Raw genomic sequence first — 23,323 nt, 5'->3', positions numbered from 1 at the left:
ATAATACTGCCCCCTATATACAAGAATATAACTACTATAATACTGCTCCTATATACAAGAATATAACTACTATAATACTGCTCCTATATACAAGAATATAACTACTATAATACTGCTCCTATATAGAAAAATATAACTACTATAATACTGCCTCTATATACAAGAATATAACTACTATAATAGTGCCCCCTAAGTACAAGAATATAACTACTATAATACTGCTCCTATATACAATAATATAACTACTATAATACTGCCCCCTATATACAAGAATATAACTACTATAATACTGCTCCCTATATACAAGAATATAACTACTATAATACTGCCCCCTATGTACAAGAATATAACTACTATAATACTGCTCCCTATATACAAGAATATATCTACTATAATACTGCCCTCTATATACAAGAATATATCTACTATAATACTGCCTCCTATATACAAGAATATAACTACTATAATACTGCCCCTATATACAAGAATATAACTACTATAATACTGCTCCCTATATACAAGAATATAACTACTATAATACTGCCATCTATATACAAATATATAACTACTATAATACTGCTTCCTATATACAAGAATATAACTACTATAATACTGCCACTATATACAAGAATATAACTACTATAATACTGCTTCCTATATACAAGAATATATCTACTATAATACTGCCCCCTATATACAATAATATAACTACCATAATACTGCCGCCTATATGCAAGAATATAACTACTATAATACTGCCACCTATATACAAGAATATAACTACTATAATACTGCTCCCTATATACTATAATACTGCCCCTATATACAAGAATATAACTACTATAATACTGCTCCTACATACAAGAATATAACGACTATAATACTGCCCCTATATACAAGAATATAACTATTATAATACTGCCCCCTATATACAAGAATATAACTACTATAATACTGCTCCTATATACAAGAATATAACTACTATAATACTGCTCCTATATACAAGAATATAACTACTATAATACTGCTCCTATATAGAAAAATATAACTACTATAATACTGCCTCTATATACAAGAATATAACTACTATAATAGTGCCCCCTAAGTACAAGAATATAACTACTATAATACTGCTCCTATATACAATAATATAACTACTATAATACTGCCCCCTATATACAAGAATATAACTACTATAATACTGCTCCCTATATACAAGAATATAACTACTATAATACTGCCCCCTATGTACAAGAATATAACTACTATAATACTGCTCCCTATATACAAGAATATATCTACTATAATACTGCCCTCTATATACAAGAATATATCTACTATAATACTGCCTCCTATATACAAGAATATAACTACTATAATACTGCCCCTATATACAAGAATATAACTACTATAATACTGCTCCCTATATACAAGAATATAACTACTATAATACTGCCATCTATATACAAATATATAACTACTATAATACTGCTTCCTATATACAAGAATATAACTACTATAATACTGCCACTATATACAAGAATATAACTACTATAATACTGCTTCCTATATACAAGAATATATCTACTATAATACTGCCCCCTATATACAATAATATAACTACCATAATACTGCCGCCTATATACAAGAATATAACTACTATAATACTGCCCCCTATATACAAAAATATAACTACTATAATACTGCCCCTATATACAAGAATATAACTACTATAATACTGCTCCTATATACAATAATATAACTACTATAATACTGCCCCCTATATACAAGAATATAACTACTATAATACTGCTCCCTATATACAAGAATATAACTACTATAATACTGCCCCCTATGTACAAGAATATAACTACTATAATACTGCTCCCTATATACAAGAATATATCTACTATAATACTGCCCTCTATATACAAGAATATATCTACTATAATACTGCCTCCTATATACAAGAATATAACTACTATAATACTGCCCCTATATACAAGAATATAACTACTATAATACTGCTCCCTATATACAAGAATATAACTACTATAATACTGCCATCTATATACAAATATATAACTACTATAATACTGCTTCCTATATACAAGAATATAACTACTATAATACTGCCACTATATACAAGAATATAACTACTATAATACTGCTTCCTATATACAAGAATATATCTACTATAATACTGCCCCCTATATACAATAATATAACTACCATAATACTGCCGCCTATATACAAGAATATAACTACTATAATACTGCCCCTATATACAAGAATATAACTACTATAATACTGCTTCCTATATATAAGAATATATCTACTATAATACTGCCCCCTATGTACAAGAATATAACTACTTTCTATGAATTTACAATAAATCTTTTCGCAGGTAGAGAAATGGGGGCCGTTTGATTTGTTGATTGGGGGTAGTCCTTGCAATGATCTTTCTCTGGTAAACCCCTTCCGAAAAGGTTTATACGGTATGTAAAGTCAGAATACTGGAGGAATCTAGAAACAAAAATAATTTGCTGATCTTTATATGATGGGACTTAAACATGTGTATCTTCTTCTCCACCAGGGGGCACAGGACCACTCTTTTTTGATTTCCTACATTTACTACATAAAGTTAAGCCTCAGCCAGGTGAAGGGCGCCCATTCTTCTGGATGTTTGAAAACGTTGTCGCCATGGAAAAAAAATTCCAGAGAACTATAACCTACCACCTGCAAGTGAGCAGCAAATACATGGGAGTTGGTTAATGTTGAAGCAACAGTCCATTTTAAAATAAATGTAACGTTTTTGTGACTTTGAAAACCCTTTGCTTGACGGCTATTGGGTTACATCATGAATTATACTGTATTCACATCCCAAGCTGTAAGATTAAGCAAGCTTAACCGGAAAGGATTAAGTCAGGACATTATATTAATTAGGAACTTTGAATATGTCCTGATTTAACGAGGTTGGACTTCAATGACGTGAGCTCAGCCATCTTAGAGTGTTTTATAACAAAGACGTTGCCATACAATGAATTATGACCCCCACATCTGAGCCTTGCTCATCAGTTTAACACAATTCTACATTTGGAGTCTATTCGACACAATTACTGGGCAATTTTGTTTAAGAAGTAAATACGGTTTTCTTCTTCCAGACAAACCCGGTGAAGATTGACGCCTGCGTGGTGTCTGCTGCACATCGAGCCAGATACTTCTGGGGTAATTTGCCCGCCATGAGCAGGTTGGTTTCGATAAACTAAAACGTCATCGATATAGCGTTCCCTCCGGAATCTTGACATCAGTATGGAGAACTCTCTAAGTTCTGAACACATCACATCCTCGAGAACTATTATAAGCCTCGCTGGTTCTTATTAACATTTATAGTCCTCGGTGTTGTTATGAGAGCATTGTGGAGATGTGTTGTAAGACTAACAATAATAGAGCTGAATAGATTAAGCCTTTTGTTCGGCCGCAATGTATTCCACACAACGACGTCAATGTTTGAAATCCAAAAATAAAAGTTAATGTTATGATACTGATGTAAAGATTAGGAGTGATGTGGTTATATTCCAATTAAATGTTTAGTGTGTAGCATATTGGAATTCCATGCTGCGGCGTCGGAGGCTTTATACTTTGGCTGATCTTGTATTGTTAATACGCGGAGCACAATTGTCTCTGCTTTTGTCTTGTAGACTGATAATGGAGATTCTATGCTCTGGACCGGCTCACATGGCTAATTTAGACAACAGCGGGCGCCTCTGGGTCCGTATCTGTCTTTTTAGGGTAGTCAGACTGCAAAGGACTCCTGTGTGAGAATAGTATGTGGGGCCCCTTACCCTCCAACAGCTAATTACCGACAACCTCCATCATGGCTCCCTCACTCGTCTGATAATATCTTTGGAAGCTATGAGAAACCTTTTCCCATTCCCTTACATTTAAGTCCATAGAAAATACCAAACACTATTATAACAATCATTTTATTTTGGTAGTGCCCCCCCCCCCCTTTTACCTACAAGGGCCCCTGTACAGCTGCACAAGTATATGGCATGTATGTCTGCCCCTGCGGTCTGTGATCGGAACCAAGGCTATTATGTACAGGTCAGCCTTTCTCTAATATTTGTATTCATTTTAATCACCAGGCTAAACTTTAGAAAAACTCTAAGTTCTGGGGTCCCCTGTCGATAACATCGTAAATCATGACCATTGGTCTAATATACAGGGGTGTTGCTGGGGTCTCAAAATATCAGGTGCCGAAATCTAAAGGCATATGTCCCATTACAGCCTCCCACCCCCCCTCCCCCCCAAAAAAAATATTAAAAAGATTATATATATTTATGTATTTGTCTCAAAGACAGGGCAGCTGTAAGACAATCGTTATAACATATGACCGGCCTATGGGGCCTTATATCTATATCCATAGATGCATCGCCTACAAATAATTTCCCTCCTTAAAATAAGTAATCTTATGTACAATATAATAGTACAGTCATACAGTTACAAAAAAATACCACTGTACAAACCTAAATATAATCGCCATAAATATGAGAATCTGAATAAAACCACTATACAAAGACCAATATTACCACTATAGAGTGCCCATATTGTTCTACCTAGACGCGCTGCAGGTGTTACCACACAGAGACATCGAGTGACTCACAGGTGACGTCTTTTCTGATTGAAGTTGTTCTCCTTCCTTCTCTTCTCTATCCTGCCGGCCCCAAGAAGACTTCTTCCAGCCATGACTTGTCTCACATCCCTAACCTCTGCCCAAACTCCCCATCCATAGTGCCCCACACAGTAATAGTGTCCTCCAAAAAATAATAGTGTCCCCTTTAGGCGCCACACACCGTAATTGTGCTGCTTTTAGTGCCCCCCACAGTAATAATGCGCCAATGTATGCCCACACAGTAATAGTGCCACTTTTAGGCTATGTTCACACGTTCAGTATTCAGATTCCATTTTATACGCTATTCACATGCAAGTTTATGCAGGATAAAGACCGCACCGCATATTTAAAAAAATGCAGCATGCTCATGATTAGCGTGCATTCTGCAATGGAAAATCCACGTGTGGACTCGCCGGCACATCTACGGCAGAAATCAGAGGGTCAGTCTCGGATTTCTGCTATGGATACTATTAAAATCTATGTTGCATTTGCCTATTGCAAATTTTAAATGTGCGAGGATAGCCTAAGTGCCCCCCACAGTAGTAGTGACAGTGTTAGGCCCCACACAGTAATAGTGCCCCTCCTATTAACCCTCAGGAGTAACCTGAGAATAGATCATGTAAACTATCCCTGCCCTTGTTCATCGTTACTTCATCATTAACCCTTCATTCTATGGCGGTATTATTTGGACTCTGCATGGCAGCATTGTGTGGAAACATATGGCAGTGTTATGTGAGCACTATATGGTAGCATTATTTTGGCACTGATTGGCAATATTGTGTGTGCATTCGCATAGAAATGTAAAAGTGCGTATGTATCTGTCTTTAATATGGATATTTTAAACTTGCGAGAACTATTGAGCAGGTGGCCCTACTTTACTCTCTGTCCAGGACCGAGATTGATATAAAACCGGCCCTGACCTGACTACAAAAAGAGTTCCAATAATCTGTTTGCCATTTTTTTGGGGCGCATTTAGTAGGTGCAGCTCTGATCTGACAGATTCTTTGGTGACAGTTTCCCCTTGAAGAAGTATACTATCAAAAGTAGCAGAGAATGACTGTAAATTTGCAGCATAGTCATAAATTGAGACTACAGCAAAAGACTTTTAGGCCTTGTTCACACAGCGCTCCCAAAGAACGACGTGTACATTTGGCAAAACCTCTAGCATTTTTATAAAGCACTTTTTAAACTACAGTCATTTTCTACGCGTTTTCTTTGCATATTTGATGCGTATTGTCAATTTTTTGAGCATGTTTTCGGCGCATTTTACATGCCAAAGAATTGACTTGACGAATCTTTTTTCCGCGACGCGTTTTTTAAACACGCACGTTAAAAAATGCATCAAATACGTGCCTTGTGAACAGGGCCTTATAGTTTCCACGTTCAGCTCAGTTTTTTCCAATTATCCAGATACCCCTTCCTTCATACAAATACCCCTTCCTACTTGCAGATACCTCTTCCTTCATACAGATACACCTTCCTTCCTACGAATACTCCTTCCTTCATTCAGATACCCTTTCCTTCATACCGATACCCGTTCCTTCATACAGATACACCTTCCTTCCTACGAATACTCCTTCCTTCATACAGATACCCCTTCCCTTCATACAGATACCCCTTCCTTCATACAGATACCCCTTCCACTATACAAATACCACTTCCTTCATACAGATACCCCATCCTTCATACAGATACACCTTCCTTCATACAGATACCTCTTCCTCTATACAGAAACCTCATCCTTTATACAGATACCCCTTCCTTTATACAGATACCCCTTCCCTTCCTACATGCATATACCTCTTTCTTCATGCAGATACACCTTCTAACATGTAGATACCCCTTCCTTCATACAGATACCCCTTCCAACATGTAGATACCCCTTCCTTCATACAGATACCCCTTCCTTCCTTGATACCCCTTCCTTTATACAGATACCCCTTCCTACATGCAGATAACTCTTTCGTCATACAGATACACCTTCCTTCCTACGAATACTCCTTCCTTCATACAGATACCCCTTCCCTTCATACAGATACCCCTTCCTTCATACAGATACCCCTTCCACTATACAAATACCACTTCCTTCATACAGATACCCCTTCCCTTCCTACATGCATATACCTCTTTCTTCATGCAGATACACCTTCTAACATGTAGATACCCCTTCCTTCATACAGATACCCCTTCCAACATGTAGATACCCCTTCCTTCATACACATACCCCTTCCTTCCTTGATACCCCTTCCTTTATACAGATACCCCTTCCTACATGCAGATACCTCTTTCTTCATGCAGATACCCATTCCTTCATACAGATACCCCTACCTTCATAGAGATACCCCTTCCTTCATAGAGATACCCCTTCCATCATACAGATACCCCTTCCTCTATACAGATACCACTTCCTTCATACTGATACCCCTTCCTCCATACAAATACCTCTTCCTTCATACAGATACCCCTTCCTTCATACAGATACACCTTCCTCCATACAAATATCTCTTCCTTCATACAGATACCCCTTCTTTCATACAGATACCCCTTCCTTCATACAGATACCCCTTCCACTATACAAATACCACTTCCTTCATACAGATACCCCATCCTTCATACAGATACCTCTTCCTTCATACAGATACCACTTTTTCCATGTAGATACCTCTTCCTCTATACAGAAACCTCATCCTTTATACAGATACCCCTTCCTTTATACAGATACCCCTTCCCTTCCTTCATACAGATACCCCTTCCTACATGCATATACCTCTTTCTTCATGCAGATACACCTTCCAACATGTAGATACCCCTTCCTTCATACAGATACCCCTTCCAACATGTAGATACCCCCTTCCTTCATACATATACCCCTTCCTTCCTTGATACCCCTTCCTTTATACAGATACCCCTTCCTACATGCAGATACCTCTTTCTTCATGCAGATACCCCTTCCTTCATACAGATACCCCTTCCTTCATAGAGATACCCCTTCCTTCATAGAGATACCCCTTCCTTCATAGAGATACCCCTTCCTTCATAGAGATACCCCTTCCTTCATATAGATACCCCTTCCATCATACAGATACCCCTTCCTCTATACGAAAAATGTAGGTATAGGGAGAGAGGAGGAAAGTAAGCATGGTGGACAATGTCGCCTTCAATTTTTTATTATTTATTATTGATACCGACTAGTGTAGTAGGAGAAGGATTATACTGTGCAATGTCCCCTTTATTGCCACATTGTGTGGTATTTTGATTAAATTATTGCACAGTGTGATTACAGCTTTAAACAAATTCCACTGGGTAGGGAGCTTGTTGGCCCTACTACTCAGGTGGAAATAAACGAGGTGGTGCTGCAAGGGTTATTTTTGTATCTGTAAGATACCTTGCATATGCACACTACAGGAGGTTGTGTTCAAACTCTATGAGCAACTGCCTGATCATTGACTACCTTTTAAGCGTTGCCGCTCCAAACTTTTGGTGAGTAGCAGCGCAAAAGGATTAAATTTTTGTGTCAATGAACAGTTAATTAGTCTTCAGATTGTGTTGTATTTGTTCTGTTACCAGCGTTGCTGTTCCATTCCTGGCTCAAGCAGCAGCTCGGCCAGCAACGCGGACAGAAGGCGATCTATCTCAGTGAGCAGCTAGCTGGTCACCGAGTGCGTTTTGTGTTCTCAGTGTTGCCGCTGCGGTTCTTAATTATGCGGCAATGCAGAGAGACAAACTGCCTGTTGTGTTTTATTTAGTGTTCTCAGCGTTGCCGCTACGATACACAATTCGGCGGCAATACAGAGACAGCAGCGTACGCTGTGTTTAGGCAAAGAGACAGCCTGCCTGGTGAAAACTACTGGTTCGTGCAGTTGTAAGGATTGCTGGCTGTTTCAGAGTATTGGCTGTGAGTGCCGCGACGTCATGGGCACTCAGCAACACACTGGTCTCAAGTGTCGCCACTACGTCCGTTCCCTCCAGCTGTCTGGAGCGGACTTGAATTCGGCAGGATTAGTTAATTATTATTCATGGCTCCAATCTTGCCCTGTGTAATCTGTAATCTTTCCCTACTGTCTGGGTCGGTATGTCCCGACGTACGTTTCACTGAACTGAGTCAGTGGAATTTGTTTAAAGCTGTAATCACACTGTGCAATAATTTAATCAAAATACCACACAATGTGGCAATAAAGGGGACATTGCACAGTATAATCCTTCTCCTACTACACGAGTCGGTATCAATAAAAAATTCAAGGCGACATTGTCCACCATGCTCTACCTTTCCTCCTCTGTCCCTATACCTACATTTTTCATGATTTAATAGGTGGTGTACACCAGAGCATGGAGGGATAAATTTAACAACTTATAATATAAATTGGAGGTCTACTCTACCAATTCCCTTCCTCTATACAGATACCACTTCCTTCATACTGATACCCCTTCCTCCATACAAATACCCCTTCCTTCATACAGATACCCCTTCCTTCATACAGATACCCCTTCCTCCATACAGATACCTCTTTCTTCATGCAGATACCCCTTCCTTCATACAGATACCCCTTCCTTCATACAGATACCCCTTCCTCCATACAGATACCTCTTTCTTCATGCAGATACCCCTTCCTTCATACAGATACCCCTTCCTTCATACAGATACCCCTACCTTCATAGAGATACCCCTTCTTTCATATAGATACCCCTTCCATCATACAGATACCCCTTCCTCTATACAGATACCACTTCCTTCATACTGATACCCCTTCCTCCATACAAATACCTCTTCCTTCATACAGATACCCCTTCCTCCATACAAATATCTCTACCTTCATACAGATACCTCTTCCTTCATACAGATACCCCTTCCTTCATACAGATACCCCTTCCTTCATACAGATACCCCTTCCTTCATACAGATACCCCTTCCTTCATACAGATACCTCTTCCTTCATACAGATACCCCTTCCTTCATACAGATACCCCTTCCACTATACAAATACCACTTCCTTCATACAGATACCCCATCCTTCATACAGATACCCCATCCTTCATACTGATACCCCTTCCTCCATACAAATACCCCTTCCTTCGTACAGATACCCCTTCCTTCATACAGATACCCCTTCCTCCATACAGATACCTCTTTCTTCATGCAGATACCCCTTCCTTCATACAGATACCCCTTCCTTCATACAGATACCCCTACCTTCATAGAGATACCCCTTCTTTCATATAGATACCCCTTCCATCATACAGATACCCCTTCCTCTATACAGATACCACTTCCTTCATACTGATACCCCTTCCTCCATACAAATACCTCTTCCTTCATACAGATACCCCTTCCTTCATACAGATACCCCTTCCTCCATACAAATATCTCTACCTTCATACAGATACCTCTTCCTTCATACAGATACCCCTTCCTTCATACAGATACCCCTTCCTTCATACAGATACCCCTTCCTTCATACAGATACCCCTTCCTTCATACAGATACCTCTTCCTTCATACAGATACCCCTTCCTTCATACAGATACCCCTTCCACTATACAAATACCACTTCCTTCATACAGATACCCCATCCTTCATACAGATACCCCATCCTTCATACAGATACCTCTTCCTTCATACAGATACCACTTTTTCCATATAGATACCTCTTCCTTCATACAGATACCTCTTCCCCTATACAGAAACCTCATCCTTTGTACAGATACCCCTTCCTTTATACAGATACCCCTTCCCTTCCTTCATACAGATACCCCTTCCTACATGCATATACCCCTTCCTTCATACAGATACCTCTTCCTTCATACAGATAACCCATCCTACATGCAGATACCCCTTTCTGCATGCAGATACACCTTCTTTCTAAGGATACCCCTTCCATTATACAGATACCCCTTCCTTTATACAGATACCCCTTCCTTTATACAGATACCCCTTCCCTTCCTTCATACAGATAACCCATCCTACATGCAGATACCCCTTTCTGCATGCAGATACACCTTCTTTCTAAGGATACCCCTTCCATTATACAGATACCCCTTCCTTTATACAGATACCTCTTGCTTTATACAGATACCACTTTCTCCATACAGATACCATTTCCTTTATACAGATACCTCTTCCGCTATATAGATACCTCTTTCATACAGATACCCCTTCCAACATGCAGATACCCCTTCCTTCATACAGATGCCCCTTCCTTTATACAGATACCCCTTCCTACATGCAGATACCTCTTTCTTCATGCAGATACCCCTACCTTCATACAGATACCCCTTCCTCTATACAAATACCTCTTCCTTCATACAGATACCCCATCCTTTATACAGATACCTCTTCCTTCATACAGATACCGCTTCCTCTATACAGATACCTCTTCCTTTATACAGATATACCTTCCATTATACAGATACCCCTTACTTTCCTTCATATAGATACCCCTTCCAACATGGATATACCTCTTTCTTCATGCAGATACACCTTCCTTCATACAGATACCTCTTCCTTCATACAGATAACCCATCCTACATGCAGATACCCCTTCCTACATGCAGATACACCTTGTTTTTCTAAGGATACCCCTTCCTTTATACAGATACCACTTCCTTCCTATGGATACCTCTTCCTTTACAGATACCCATTCCTTCATACAGATACACCTTCCTCCATACAAATACCTCTTCCTTCATACAGATACCCCTTCCTTCATACAGATACCCCTTCCTTCATACAGATACCCCTTCCTTCATACAGATACCTCTTCCTTCATACAGATACCTCTTCCTTCATGCAGATAACCCTTCCTTCATACAGATACCTCTTCATTTATACAGATACCCCTTTCGCCATACAGATACCATTTCCTTCATACAGATACCTCTTCCGCTATACAGATACCTCTTCCTTCATACACATACCCCTTCCAACATGCAGATAACCCCTTCCTTCATACAGATACCCCTTCCTTCTTACAGATACCCCTTCCTTTATACAGATACCCCTTCCTACATGCAGATAATGCTTTCTTCATGCAGATACACCTTCCTTCCTACGAATACTCCTTCCTTCATACAGATACCCTTTCCTTCATACAGATACCCTTTCCTTCATACAGATACCCTTTCTTTCATACAGATACCTCTTCCTTCATACAGATACCCCTACCTTCATACAGATACCCCTACCTTCAGAACGATACCCCTTCCATGATACAGATACCCCTTCCCTTCCTTCATACAGATATTCCTTCCTCTATACATATACCACTTCCTTCATACCGATACCCCTTCCTCCATACAAATAACTCTTCCTTCATACAGATACCCCTTCTTCCATACAAATACCTCTTCCTTGCTTCCTTCATACAGATACCCCTTCCTTCATACATATACCCCTTCCTCTATACAAATACCTCTTCCTTCATACAGGTACCCCTTCTTTTATACAGAAACCCATTCCTTCATACAGATACCTCTTCCTTCATACAGATAACTCTTCCTCCATACCGATACCCCTTCCTTCATACAAATACCTCTTCCTTTAGATACCCCTTCCTTCATACAGGTACCCCTTCCTCCATACAAATACCTCTTCCTTGCTTCCTTCATACTGATACCCCTTCCTTCATACCGATACCCCTTCCTCCATACAAATACCTCTTCCTTCATACAGATACCCCTTCCTTCATACAGATACCCCTTCCTTCATACAGATACCCCTTCCTTCATACAGATACCTCTTCCTCCATGCAGATACCCCTTCCTTCATACAGATACCCCTTCCTTCATACAGATACCCCTTCCTTCATACAGATACCTCTTCCTTCATACAGATACCCCTTCCTTCATACAGATACCCCTTCCTTCATACAGATACCCCCTTCCTTCATACAGATACCCCTACCTTCATACAGATACCCCCTTCCTTCATACAGATACCTCTTCCTTCATACAGATACCCCTTCCTTCATACAGATACCCCCTTCCTTCATACAGATACCTCTTCCTTTTTACAGATACCCCTACCTCCATACAGATACCTCTTCCTCTATACAGATACCTCTTCCTTTATGCAAAAAAGAGAGATAGAAGCAGCACTCAAAAAAACTCTGGTTTATTCATCCAGCATCCACTGCAACGTTTCACCTTCTCTATGAAGCCTTCATAGAGAAGGTGAAACGTTGCAGTGGATGCTGGATGAATAAACCAGAGTTTTTTTGAGTGCTGCTTCTATCTCTCTTTTTTGGATACACGTTTGTGCAGGGAGAGGTCACTCCCTATTTGAAAGCTGAGCACCTACCTTCATAAAGATACCCCTTCATTCATACAGATACCCCTTCATTCATACAGATACCCCTTCATTCATACAGATACCCCTTCATTCATACAGATACCCCTTCCTCTATACAATACCCCTTCCTTCATTCCAATCTAGAAGTCTACACGGGAAAGGACCCCTTCAGTTAGGCCCCATGCACACGACCGTAAAAAACCTCCGTTTTTGCGGACCGCAATTGCGGTCCACAAAAGCGGAGCAATTCACTTTCATTGAACACTGACACCTTTCCGTAGCACTACAGAAGGGTGTCCGTGCCATGGAAATGTTCCGGGAATTATGGAACATGTCCGTTCTTTCGCATTTTGCGGGCCGTGCTCCCATACTTTGTATGGGAGCACGGCCCGAAAATGCGGCTGTCAGTCAGCGGCCGGCCGTGCCCGCAATCGCGGGCCGTGATTGCAGGCACGGTCGTGTGCATGGGGCCTTAGTGGTTAAAATTATCTGTTTTTTATGGTCCTTTTCTGCCTTTTAGGCCGGATTCAAACGAGCGTGTGCGTTTTGCGCATGCAAAAGGCACTTGACAGCTCTGTGTGTCTGCCCCGTATGATGCGCTGCTGCGTGCTTTTCGCGCAGCCGCCATCATTATGACACTCCGTTTGGATGTTTGTAAACAGAAAAGCACGTGGTGCTTTTCTGTTTTCATTCATCCTTCTCACAGCTGTTGTGCGAATCACGCGCGTCCCACGGAAGTGCTTCTGTGTGGCATGCGTGATTTTCACGCACCCATTGACTTTAATGGGTGCGTGATGCGCGAAATACCCCCAAAGAACGGACATGTCGTGACTTTTTCGCAGGGGACTCACGCAACTGTCTGCACTGCCCCATAGACTAATATAGGTCCGTGCGACGTGCGTGTAAATCACGCGCGTTGCACGGACGTATATCCCGTTCGTCTGAATAAGCCATAAGTGTAGATAATATTAGGACTCCCCAGCTGAGGGGTGGATAGTTTGGAGCCAGGGATTTGCCTCGTCTCCTTGTTTCACATCATTACCTGGATCGACACCTCTGACCTCACCTATGTAAAAACTATAATAACCCATTTGTTGATCTAGGCCTCTAGTGGCAACTTCAAATGACAAGACCGAACTCCAGGATTGTTTGGAACCAGGAAGACATGCAAAGGTGAGAAGTAATCTGAAGGTGGGGGTGGAAACAATCATGTGTTGGTAATAACGCAGCAGAGCAGATTGGGAGCGATCAGTGATCTATTCAGCCAGATCATCTAGTGGGCAAATTCACCAACCAACAGAGCAAAACATCTGCACAATGTAAACTAGAAGAGGGTCACAAATTTGATGGAACAATTCTTAGAAAATCCTAACTATGTCAAATAGTATTTCAATCTTTTTGGAGGAATCTTTACAGTTAGAGCAGTAATAATGGGGAATATTATATTAATTTGTGCAGATTTGTTAGACACCACCGGTACATAATGATCAACAAAGGCTGCAGGTATATTTAATGAAGAAATATATCCATGTATATGATATAGTGTCTGGATAATTATGTGCTTGTCTCACACAGTTCTCTAAAATTCGTACGATCACAACCAACCCACATTCCCTGCGGCAAGGAAAACACCACGAGTTCCCGGTTATCATGAATGAGAGGGAGGACGTCTTGTGGTGCACGGAGATGGAAAAGTAAATATGTAACCTTCACATACAGAGGATTGTTTCAGAGCAAAAGAACATAGAATATGTTTCATTGTTAATTTATCTGGTACTGATCTTGAGTTTAATTATATCTTATACGCTAGTCACATCCAGAGCTGCATTTACAATTCTACTGGTTTACAGGTACCAAAGAACACAGCATTGTGAGAGCTCAGAAAGCAGGTACATAGTTAGATCTCAGCTGTTAATGGGTTTGAGATAAACCCCTGTCCTCAATGGTAAGCATCAGAATTTTGAAAGCAGCTCTGGAAGTAAATGGAGAAAAGTACACTAGACCACCCGATGCATCCAACTGTATGTGCATCCAACGCTATCAGTACATTCTTCCAGAAATAGACCTCTGGAGTGGTGAGTAAACCACAACACCTACCCTAGACCACCACAGAAGCAGGCATTAACCCATCCAGTACACTAGACCACCAGGGAAGCAGGCATTAACCCATCCAGTACACTAGACCACCAGGGAATCAGGCATTAACCCATCCAGTACACTAGACCACCAGGGAAACAGGCATTAACCCATCCAGTACACTAGACCACCAGGGAAACAGGCATTAACCCATCCAGTACACTAGACTACAAGGGAAGCAGGCATTAACCCATCCAGTACACTAGACTACCAGGGAAGCAGGCATTAACCCATGCAGTACACTAGACCACCAGGAAAGCAGGCATTAACCCATTCAGTACACTAGACTACCAGGGAAGCAGGCATTAACCCATCCAGTACACTAGACTACCAGGGAATCAGGCATTAGCCCATCCAGTACACTAGACCACCAGGAAAGCAGGCATTAACCCATCCAGTACACTAGACTACCAGGGAAGCAGGCATTAACCCATCCAGTAAACTAGACTACCAGTGAAGCAGGCATTAACCCATCCAGTACACTAGACCACCAGGGAAGCAGGTATTAACCCATCCAGTACACTAGACTACCAAGGAAGCAGGCATTAACCCATCCAGTACACTAGACTACCAGGGAAGCAGGCATTAACCCATCCAGTACACTAGACTACCAGGGAAGCAGGCATTAACCCATCCAGTACACTAGACTACCAGGGAATCAGGCATTAACCCATCCAGTACACTAGACTACCAGGGAAGCAGGCATTAACCCATTCAGTACACTAGACTACCAGGGAAGCAGGCATTAACCCATCCAGTACACTAGACTGCCAGGGAAGCAAGTATTAACTCATTCAGTACACTAGACTACCAGGGAAGCAGGCATTAACCCATCCAGTAAACTAGACTACCAGTGAAGCAGGCATTAACCCATCCAGTACACTAGACCACGAGGGAAGCAGGCATTAACCCATCCAGTACACTAGACTACCAGGGAATCAGGCATTAACCCATCCAGTACACTAGACTACCAGTGAAGCAGGCATTAACCCATCCAGTACACTAGACTACCAGGGCAGCAGGCCTTAACCCATCCAGTACACTAGACCTCCAGGGAAGCAGGCATTAACCCATCCAGTACACTAGACCACCAGGGAATCAGGCATTAACCCATCCAGTACACTAGACCACCAGGGAAACAGGCATTAACCCATCCAGTACACTAGACCACCAGGGAAACAGGCATTAACCCATCCAGTACACTAGACTACCAGGGAAGCAGGCATTAACCCATCCAGTACACTAGACCACCAGGGAAACAGGCATTAACCCATCCAGTACACTAGACCACCAGGGAAACAGGCATTAACCCATCCAGTACACTAGACCACCAGGGAATCAGGCATTAACCCATCCAGTACACTAGACTACCAGGGAAGCAGGCATTAACCCATGCAGTACACTAGACCACCAGGAAAGCAGGCATTAACCCATTCAGTACACTAGACTACCAGGGAAGCAGGCATTAACCCATCCAGTACACTAGACTACCAGTGAAGCAGGCATTAACCCATCCAGTACACTAGACCACCAGGGAAGCAGGTATTAACCCATCCAGTACACTAGACTACCAGGGAATCAGGCATTAACCCATCCAGTACACTAGACTACCAGGGAAGCAGGCATTAACCCATCCAGTACACTAGACTACCAGGGAATCAGGCATTAACCCATCCAGTACACTAGACTACCAGGGAAGCAGGCATTAACCCATTCAGTACACTAGACTACCAGGGAAGCAGGCATTAACCCATCCAGTACACTAGACTGCCAGGGAAGCAAGTATTAACTCATTCAGTACACTAGACTACCAGGGAAGCAGGCATTAACCCATCCAGTAAACTAGACTACCAGTGAAGCAGGCATTAACCCATCCAGTACACTAGACTACCAGGGCAGCAGGCCTTAACCCATCCAGTACACTAGACCTCCAGGGAAGCAGGCATTAACCCATCCAGTACACTAGATCACCAGGGAATCAGGCATTAACCCATCCAGTACACTAGACCACCAGGGAAACAGGCATTAACCCATCCAGTACACTAGACCACCAGGGAAACAGGCATTAACCCATCCAGTACACTAGACTACCAGGGAAGCAGGCATTAACCCATCCAGTACACTAGACCACCAGGGAAACAGGCATTAACCCATCCAGTACACTAGACCACCAGGGAAACAGGCATTAACCCATCCAGTACACTAGACCACCAGGGAATCAGGCATTAACCCATCCAGTACACTAGACTACCAGGGAAGCAGGCATTAACCCATGCAGTACACTAGACCACCAGGAAAGCAGGCATTAACCCATTCAGTACACTAGACTACCAGGGAAGCAGGCATTAACCCATCCAGTACACTAGACTACCAGGGAATCAGGCATTAGCCCATCCAGTACACTAGACCACCAGGAAAGCAGGCATTAACCCATCCAGTACACTAGACTACCAGGGAAGCAGGCATTAACCCATCCAGTAAACTAGACTACCAGTGAAGCAGGCATTAACCCATCCAGTACACTAGACCACCAGGGAAGCAGGTATTAACCCATCCAGTACACTAGACTACCAGGGAATCAGGCATTAACCCATCCAGTACACTAGACTACCAGGGAATCAGGCATTAACCCATCCAGTACACTAGACTACCAGGGAAGCAGGCATTAACCCATTCAGTACACTAGACTACCAGGGAAGCAGGCATTAACCCATCCAGTACACTAGACTGCCAGGGAAGCAAGTATTAACTCATTCAGTACACTAGACTACCAGGGAAGCAGGCATTAACCCATCCAGTAAACTAGACTACCAGTGAAGCAGGCATTAACCCATCCAGTACACTAGACCACCAGGGAAGCAGACATTAACCCATCCAGTACACTAGACTACCAGGGAATCAGGCATTAACCCATCCAGTACACTAGACTACCAGTGAAGCAGGCATTAACCCATCCAGTACACTAGACTACCAGGGCAGCAGGCCTTAACCCATCCAGTACACTAGACCTCCAGGGAATCAGGCATTAACCCATCCAGTACACTAGACTACCAGGGAAGCAGGCATTAACCCATTCAGTACACTAGACTACCAGGGAAGCAGGCATTAACCCATCCAGTAAACTAGACTACCAGGGAAGCAGGCATTAACCCATCCAGTACACTAGACTACCAGGGAAGCAGGCCTTAACCCATCCAGTACACTAGACCACCAGGGATGAAGGCATTAACCCATCCAGTACACTAAACCACCAGGAAAGCAGGCATTAACCCATCCAGTACACTAGACTACCAGTGAAGCAGGCATTAACCCATCCAGTACACTAGACTACCAGGGAAGCAGGCATTAACCCATCCAGTAAACTAGACTACCAGGGAAGCAGGCATTAACCCATCCAGTACACTAGACTACCAGGGAAGCAGGCCTTAACCCATCCAGTACACTAGACCACCAGGGATGAAGGCATTAACCCATCCAGTACACTAAACCACCAGGAAAGCAGGATTTACCCATCCAGTACACCAGACTACCAGGTATGCTGATTTTAAGGCATCCAGTACACTAGGGGTGGCCTATATAGACACTCAGTAGAGTAATTAAAGGGGTATTCCTGGATCCATTTACTGTTCAGAAAATATAATTCTTTAAAATCTTTAATTACAGTTTTCACTGCGACCTTCTGCCTACCCCCCCCCCCCAACACTGATTCTCCGAATAGTGACGGTATGTCTAATGAGACATCACATGACCATAGCAGCCAGTCACGATTCGCTGTCACAGTCAAGTAGCGAGTCCCTCTTCTCGAATTACGAAAAAAGTCTTTAAGACTATAAGTAAATTTTAGATGTATATATGGGTTCTCTAAAATCCACCCGATTCTTATAAAACTCCGAAGCTCCCACGTTCTTGTTCTTCAGCACTTGAGGTGTTTTAGGAAATAATAGGAAAAGGCTCGAAAAAATATTTGAAACGCCTGTAACTGGTCTAACGTGACCTTCTCAGTCATCATCATCCTCACCACCATCCATTCATCTTCCTGCAGGGTCTTCGGTTTTCCCCCTCACTACACAGATGTCTCCAGACTGGGCCACAGCGCCAGACAAAAACTTCTGGGTAGATCCTGGAGCGTCCCAGTCATCGAACATCTTTTCACTACTCTCAAGGAATACTTTAGTAGCGGGTGATGTCATCGGATACCGAAACCGCATCAATAGACAATCATCGAAGAATTCGAGGACAAGACGGCGACACGAGCCCTCGTCTGGCGAACCTTCGGTCATAGGTCTGGATACAATGTATCTGGTTCTGGTGAATGTTTTTTTTAGATATTTCCTGCAGCAATCCTGATATACAAGGAGACACTGGAGGAGGTTATAGACGTATATATGTATCTATAGATGGGGAATTTGTGCCTGTCTATCCTGCTGTAAATATCTACCATTGCTTTTATTGCTTCATACTGTATTATTTTTGTATTATTTATATATAAACAGAAGTTTGTGCATTTTATGAACTTGTGAAGTCTCTTCAGTTAATTGCCACCTACTGTGGGGTGTCAGGATAGGTAAGTGTTAATAATATACCTGATAATCCAGCACTGGTTGGGGCTTTTCAGGGGGGAAGCAGTATATAGGCCTCTAACACATTATACTATGTATGTATATATCTTCAGAATGTCAGCACTAACATACAAGGCCCACAGAATTAGTGCATGCTCCATAGATGTATACATGCTGCATCAGAAGAGAGGATGAAGATCTATACACTGAAGACCCACTTACCCACCAGTACTCCCTTGTAGAATGTGTGTGTGCGTGTGCATGTGCGTGTGCGTGTGCGTGTGCGTGTGTGTGTGTGTGTGTGTGTGTGTGTGTGTGTGTTCAGGTATTCAGGGCCAATTCTAGCATTTCTTCTACCTGAGGTGAAAATATTAAAGCCCTCTCTACCTGACCCCCTGGACATCCTGCGTCACCACCTATCTCCTCTAACTCTCCTAGGACTGGAAAGCCCCATGTAGACAGTGCCACTAGTAGTTAGAGCCACACACAGTGCCCCCTATAGATAATGTCACAAACAGTTCCTCCTATACAGTCCCACAGACAGTGCCTCCTGTAGATAGTCAAAGATAGCCCCACCTGTAGATAGTACCCCACATAGTGCCCACTATAAAGTACCATAGTTAGTGCCGCCTGTAGATAGTACCTCACACACAGTGCCCCTTGTAGATAGTGCGCCCCTGTAGGTAGTGTCTTTGCACAGTACCCCTTGTTTAGTTACACATACTGTGCCCCCTGTAGATAGTGCTTATAGACGTCCTATAAATGCAGATACAATTGAAGTGCAGAGGAGACCCCACCTCCCCGGAGACCCTGCAGGCTTCTACCTGAGGCGAGATGCTTGTCTCTCCTTTTGGCAGATGCAGCCCTGTATTTATTATTAGTATATATGTTTATGTAAACATTCTATAGAGTGCCACATACAGCGCCCTCTGTAGGTAGTGTCACACAGTGCCCTTTGTAAATAGTGCTTCTGTACATAGTGCCACATATAGTGCCCCCTAAAGAGTGCAACAGACATTCACCGCTGTAGATACTGCCATACACAGTGTCCTCTGTTGATAGCGCCAAATACTGTGCCCCCTGTAGATAGTGTCACTGACAGAGCCACCTGTAGATAGCGCCGCAAATAGTCCCCCCGCATGGATTGGCACAGACCGTGCCCCCTCGTAGATAGTGCCACTTACAGTGCCATCTGTAGATAAAGCCACTTGTAAATAGTGCGACACACAGTTCCATGTGTAGAGTGCCGCTGTAAAGGATCTGCCAGGCACAACTTCTGTAGATACGCCCATAGGTAATCAGTCTGCACCTGAGTCTATGCCTCTGAGACTGGCTCCATCTTCCACCACTCAGGATGGCAGGCTTAGGAGTGGGAGAGCCTATCACAGCCTGGCCAGACGGAGCTAGCTCCCGCCCTCTATTTATACCTGCCTTTCCTGTTCCTCCTTTGCTTGTGATTCTTCTCGTGTGGTTTCCTGGCTCAGCTACACCTTCTGACTATTTGATCCTGCTCCATACTGACCCTGGCTTACTGACTACTCTCCTGCTCTGCGTTTGGTACCTCGTTCACTCCTGGTTTGACTCTGCTCGTTCACCACTCTTGTTGCTCACGGTGTTGCCGTGGGCAACTGCCCCATTTCCCTTAGCTTTGTGTACCCTTGTCTGTTTGTCTCATGCACTTACTGAGCGTAGGGACCGCTGCCCAGTTGTACCCCGTCGCCTAGGGCAGGTCGTTGCAAGTAGGCAGGGACAGAGTGGCGGGTAGATTAGGGCTCACTTGTCCGTTTTCCTACCCCCATCATTACAGCCGCATACAGTGCCCTCCTGTAGATAGTGTCACCGACAGAGCCACCTGTAGAAAGTGCCACACATAGTGCACCCTGTAGAGCCACAAACAGTGTCCACTGTAGATAGAGCCAAATACAGTGCTCCCAGCAGATTGTGTCACACACAGTGCCCCCTGTTGTTAGTGAGACACACAGTGCCCCTATAGTGTGCCACATACAGTGTCCCCTGCAGATAGTGTCACCGACAGAGACATCTGTAAATAGTGGCACACATAGTGCCCCCTGTAGAGTGTCATAGACAGTGTCCTCTGTAGATAGTTCCTCACACAGTGTAACCTGTAAATAATGCCACACAAACAGTTTGTAGATGGTGCCACACACAGTGCCTCCTGTAGATAGTGCCACACACAGTGCGCTCTGTAGATAGTGTCCCACATAGTGTTCCCTTTAGAGTGCTACACAGATGGTCAGGTACTGGATCATATCCGGCTCTTCCCAGCACCCCTGGTGACGCTGGGTACAGGGATAATAATGGGGGTTAGATGCAGCCTTTTTACTGGCTAACCCTAAGCCCCACCTTAGTAATGGACGTGGTCAGACAACTGTCATTACCAAGGCGCTATTAAAGTATTTAAAAAAAACACAGAGACATAAGAAAATAATTTTTTATTGAAATATGAACTCCCCCACACAACCCTCGCTAACCATTTAAAAAAAAAAAAAACTTAGATCATCGCAGTAGTCCAACAAATCTACGACGTAGTTCAAACAGTCCAGTGGAACCTACAAAACAAAAAAAGAAAGTTATCAATATTTACAAGGGGGGCTGTGTGTAGATAGCGCCAGACACAGCCCCTGTAGATAGCTCCACACAAAGCCCCCCCGTAGACAGTGTCCCACACTGCCCCCTGTAGACACAGCCCCTGTAGATAGCTCCACACAAAGCCCACCCATAGACAGTGTCACACACTGCCCCTTGTAGACACAGCCCCCCTGTAGATAGCTCCACACAAAGCCCACCCATAGACAGTGTCACACACTGCCCCTTGTAGACACAGCCCCCCTGTAGATAGCGCCAGACACAGCCTCCCTGTAGATTGCTCCACACACAGCCCCTGTAGATAGTGTCACACACTGCCCCTTGTAGACACAGCCCCCCTATAGATAGTGTCACACACTGCCCCTTGTAGACACAGCCCCCCTGTAGATAGTGTCACACACTGCCCCTTGTAGACACAGCCCCCCTGTAGATAGCGCCAGACACAGCCTCCCTGTAGATTGCTCCACACACAGCCCCTGTAGATAGTGTCACACACTGCCACTTGTAGACACAGCCCCCTGTAGATAGGGCCACATACTGCCCCCTGTAGATATTACCACACACACTGCTCCCTGCAGATAGGGCCATGCACAGCCCCTCTGTAGATAGGGCCACGCACAGCCCCCGCTTGTACATAGCGCCACACAACCCCCTCCCCCCTTGTACAAAGCGAGACAACCCCTCTTGTACATAGTGCCACACAACCCCCCTCTACCCCCTTGTACATAGTGCCAGACAAACCCCCTACCCCTTGTACATAGTGCCACCCAAACCCCCTCCCCCCTTGCGCATAGTGCCACACAACTCCCCTCCTCCCCTTGTACATAGTGCCAAACAATCCCCCTCCCCACTTGTACTGTGTGCCACATAACTCCCCTCTCCCTTGTACATAGTGCCACACAACCCCCCTCCCCCTTATACTTTGTGCCACAATGCTCCCAGAGTGGAGAGCGGTAGAGGTAGCCGGCCCTACTGCTTACACTCTCCGCTCTGCCTTCACGTCACTCACCGTTAGAAGAAGGCAGGAGGTCTGGCAGCAGCGTTCTGACTGGTGTCGATGCCG

General features: G+C 43.3%; 1 protein-coding gene across 1 annotated transcript in view; it reads left to right on the top strand.

Moving 5' to 3' along the window:
* LOC142759216 (DNA (cytosine-5)-methyltransferase 3A-like) overlaps nt 1–19,514 on the top strand; it is a 65,989-nt gene extending 46,475 nt beyond the window's left edge. Inside the window, exons 13-18 of the mRNA XM_075861169.1 lie at nt 2,408–2,498; nt 2,597–2,745; nt 3,165–3,250; nt 14,062–14,131; nt 14,534–14,652; nt 19,137–19,514. Of these exons, the coding sequence (XP_075717284.1) occupies nt 2,408–2,498; nt 2,597–2,745; nt 3,165–3,250; nt 14,062–14,131; nt 14,534–14,652; nt 19,137–19,278 (657 nt within the window). The 3' untranslated portion in view covers nt 19,279–19,514. The remainder of the gene's footprint in view (nt 1–2,407; nt 2,499–2,596; nt 2,746–3,164; nt 3,251–14,061; nt 14,132–14,533; nt 14,653–19,136) is intronic.
* Nucleotides 19,515–23,323: the final 3,809 nt, after the last annotated feature.

The sequence above is a fragment of the Rhinoderma darwinii genome, chromosome 4 (genome assembly GCF_050947455.1).
Source record: "Rhinoderma darwinii isolate aRhiDar2 chromosome 4, aRhiDar2.hap1, whole genome shotgun sequence".
Classification (NCBI taxonomy): Eukaryota; Metazoa; Chordata; class Amphibia; order Anura; family Rhinodermatidae; genus Rhinoderma; species Rhinoderma darwinii.
This window is presented reverse-complemented; position numbering and strand designations above follow the sequence as displayed.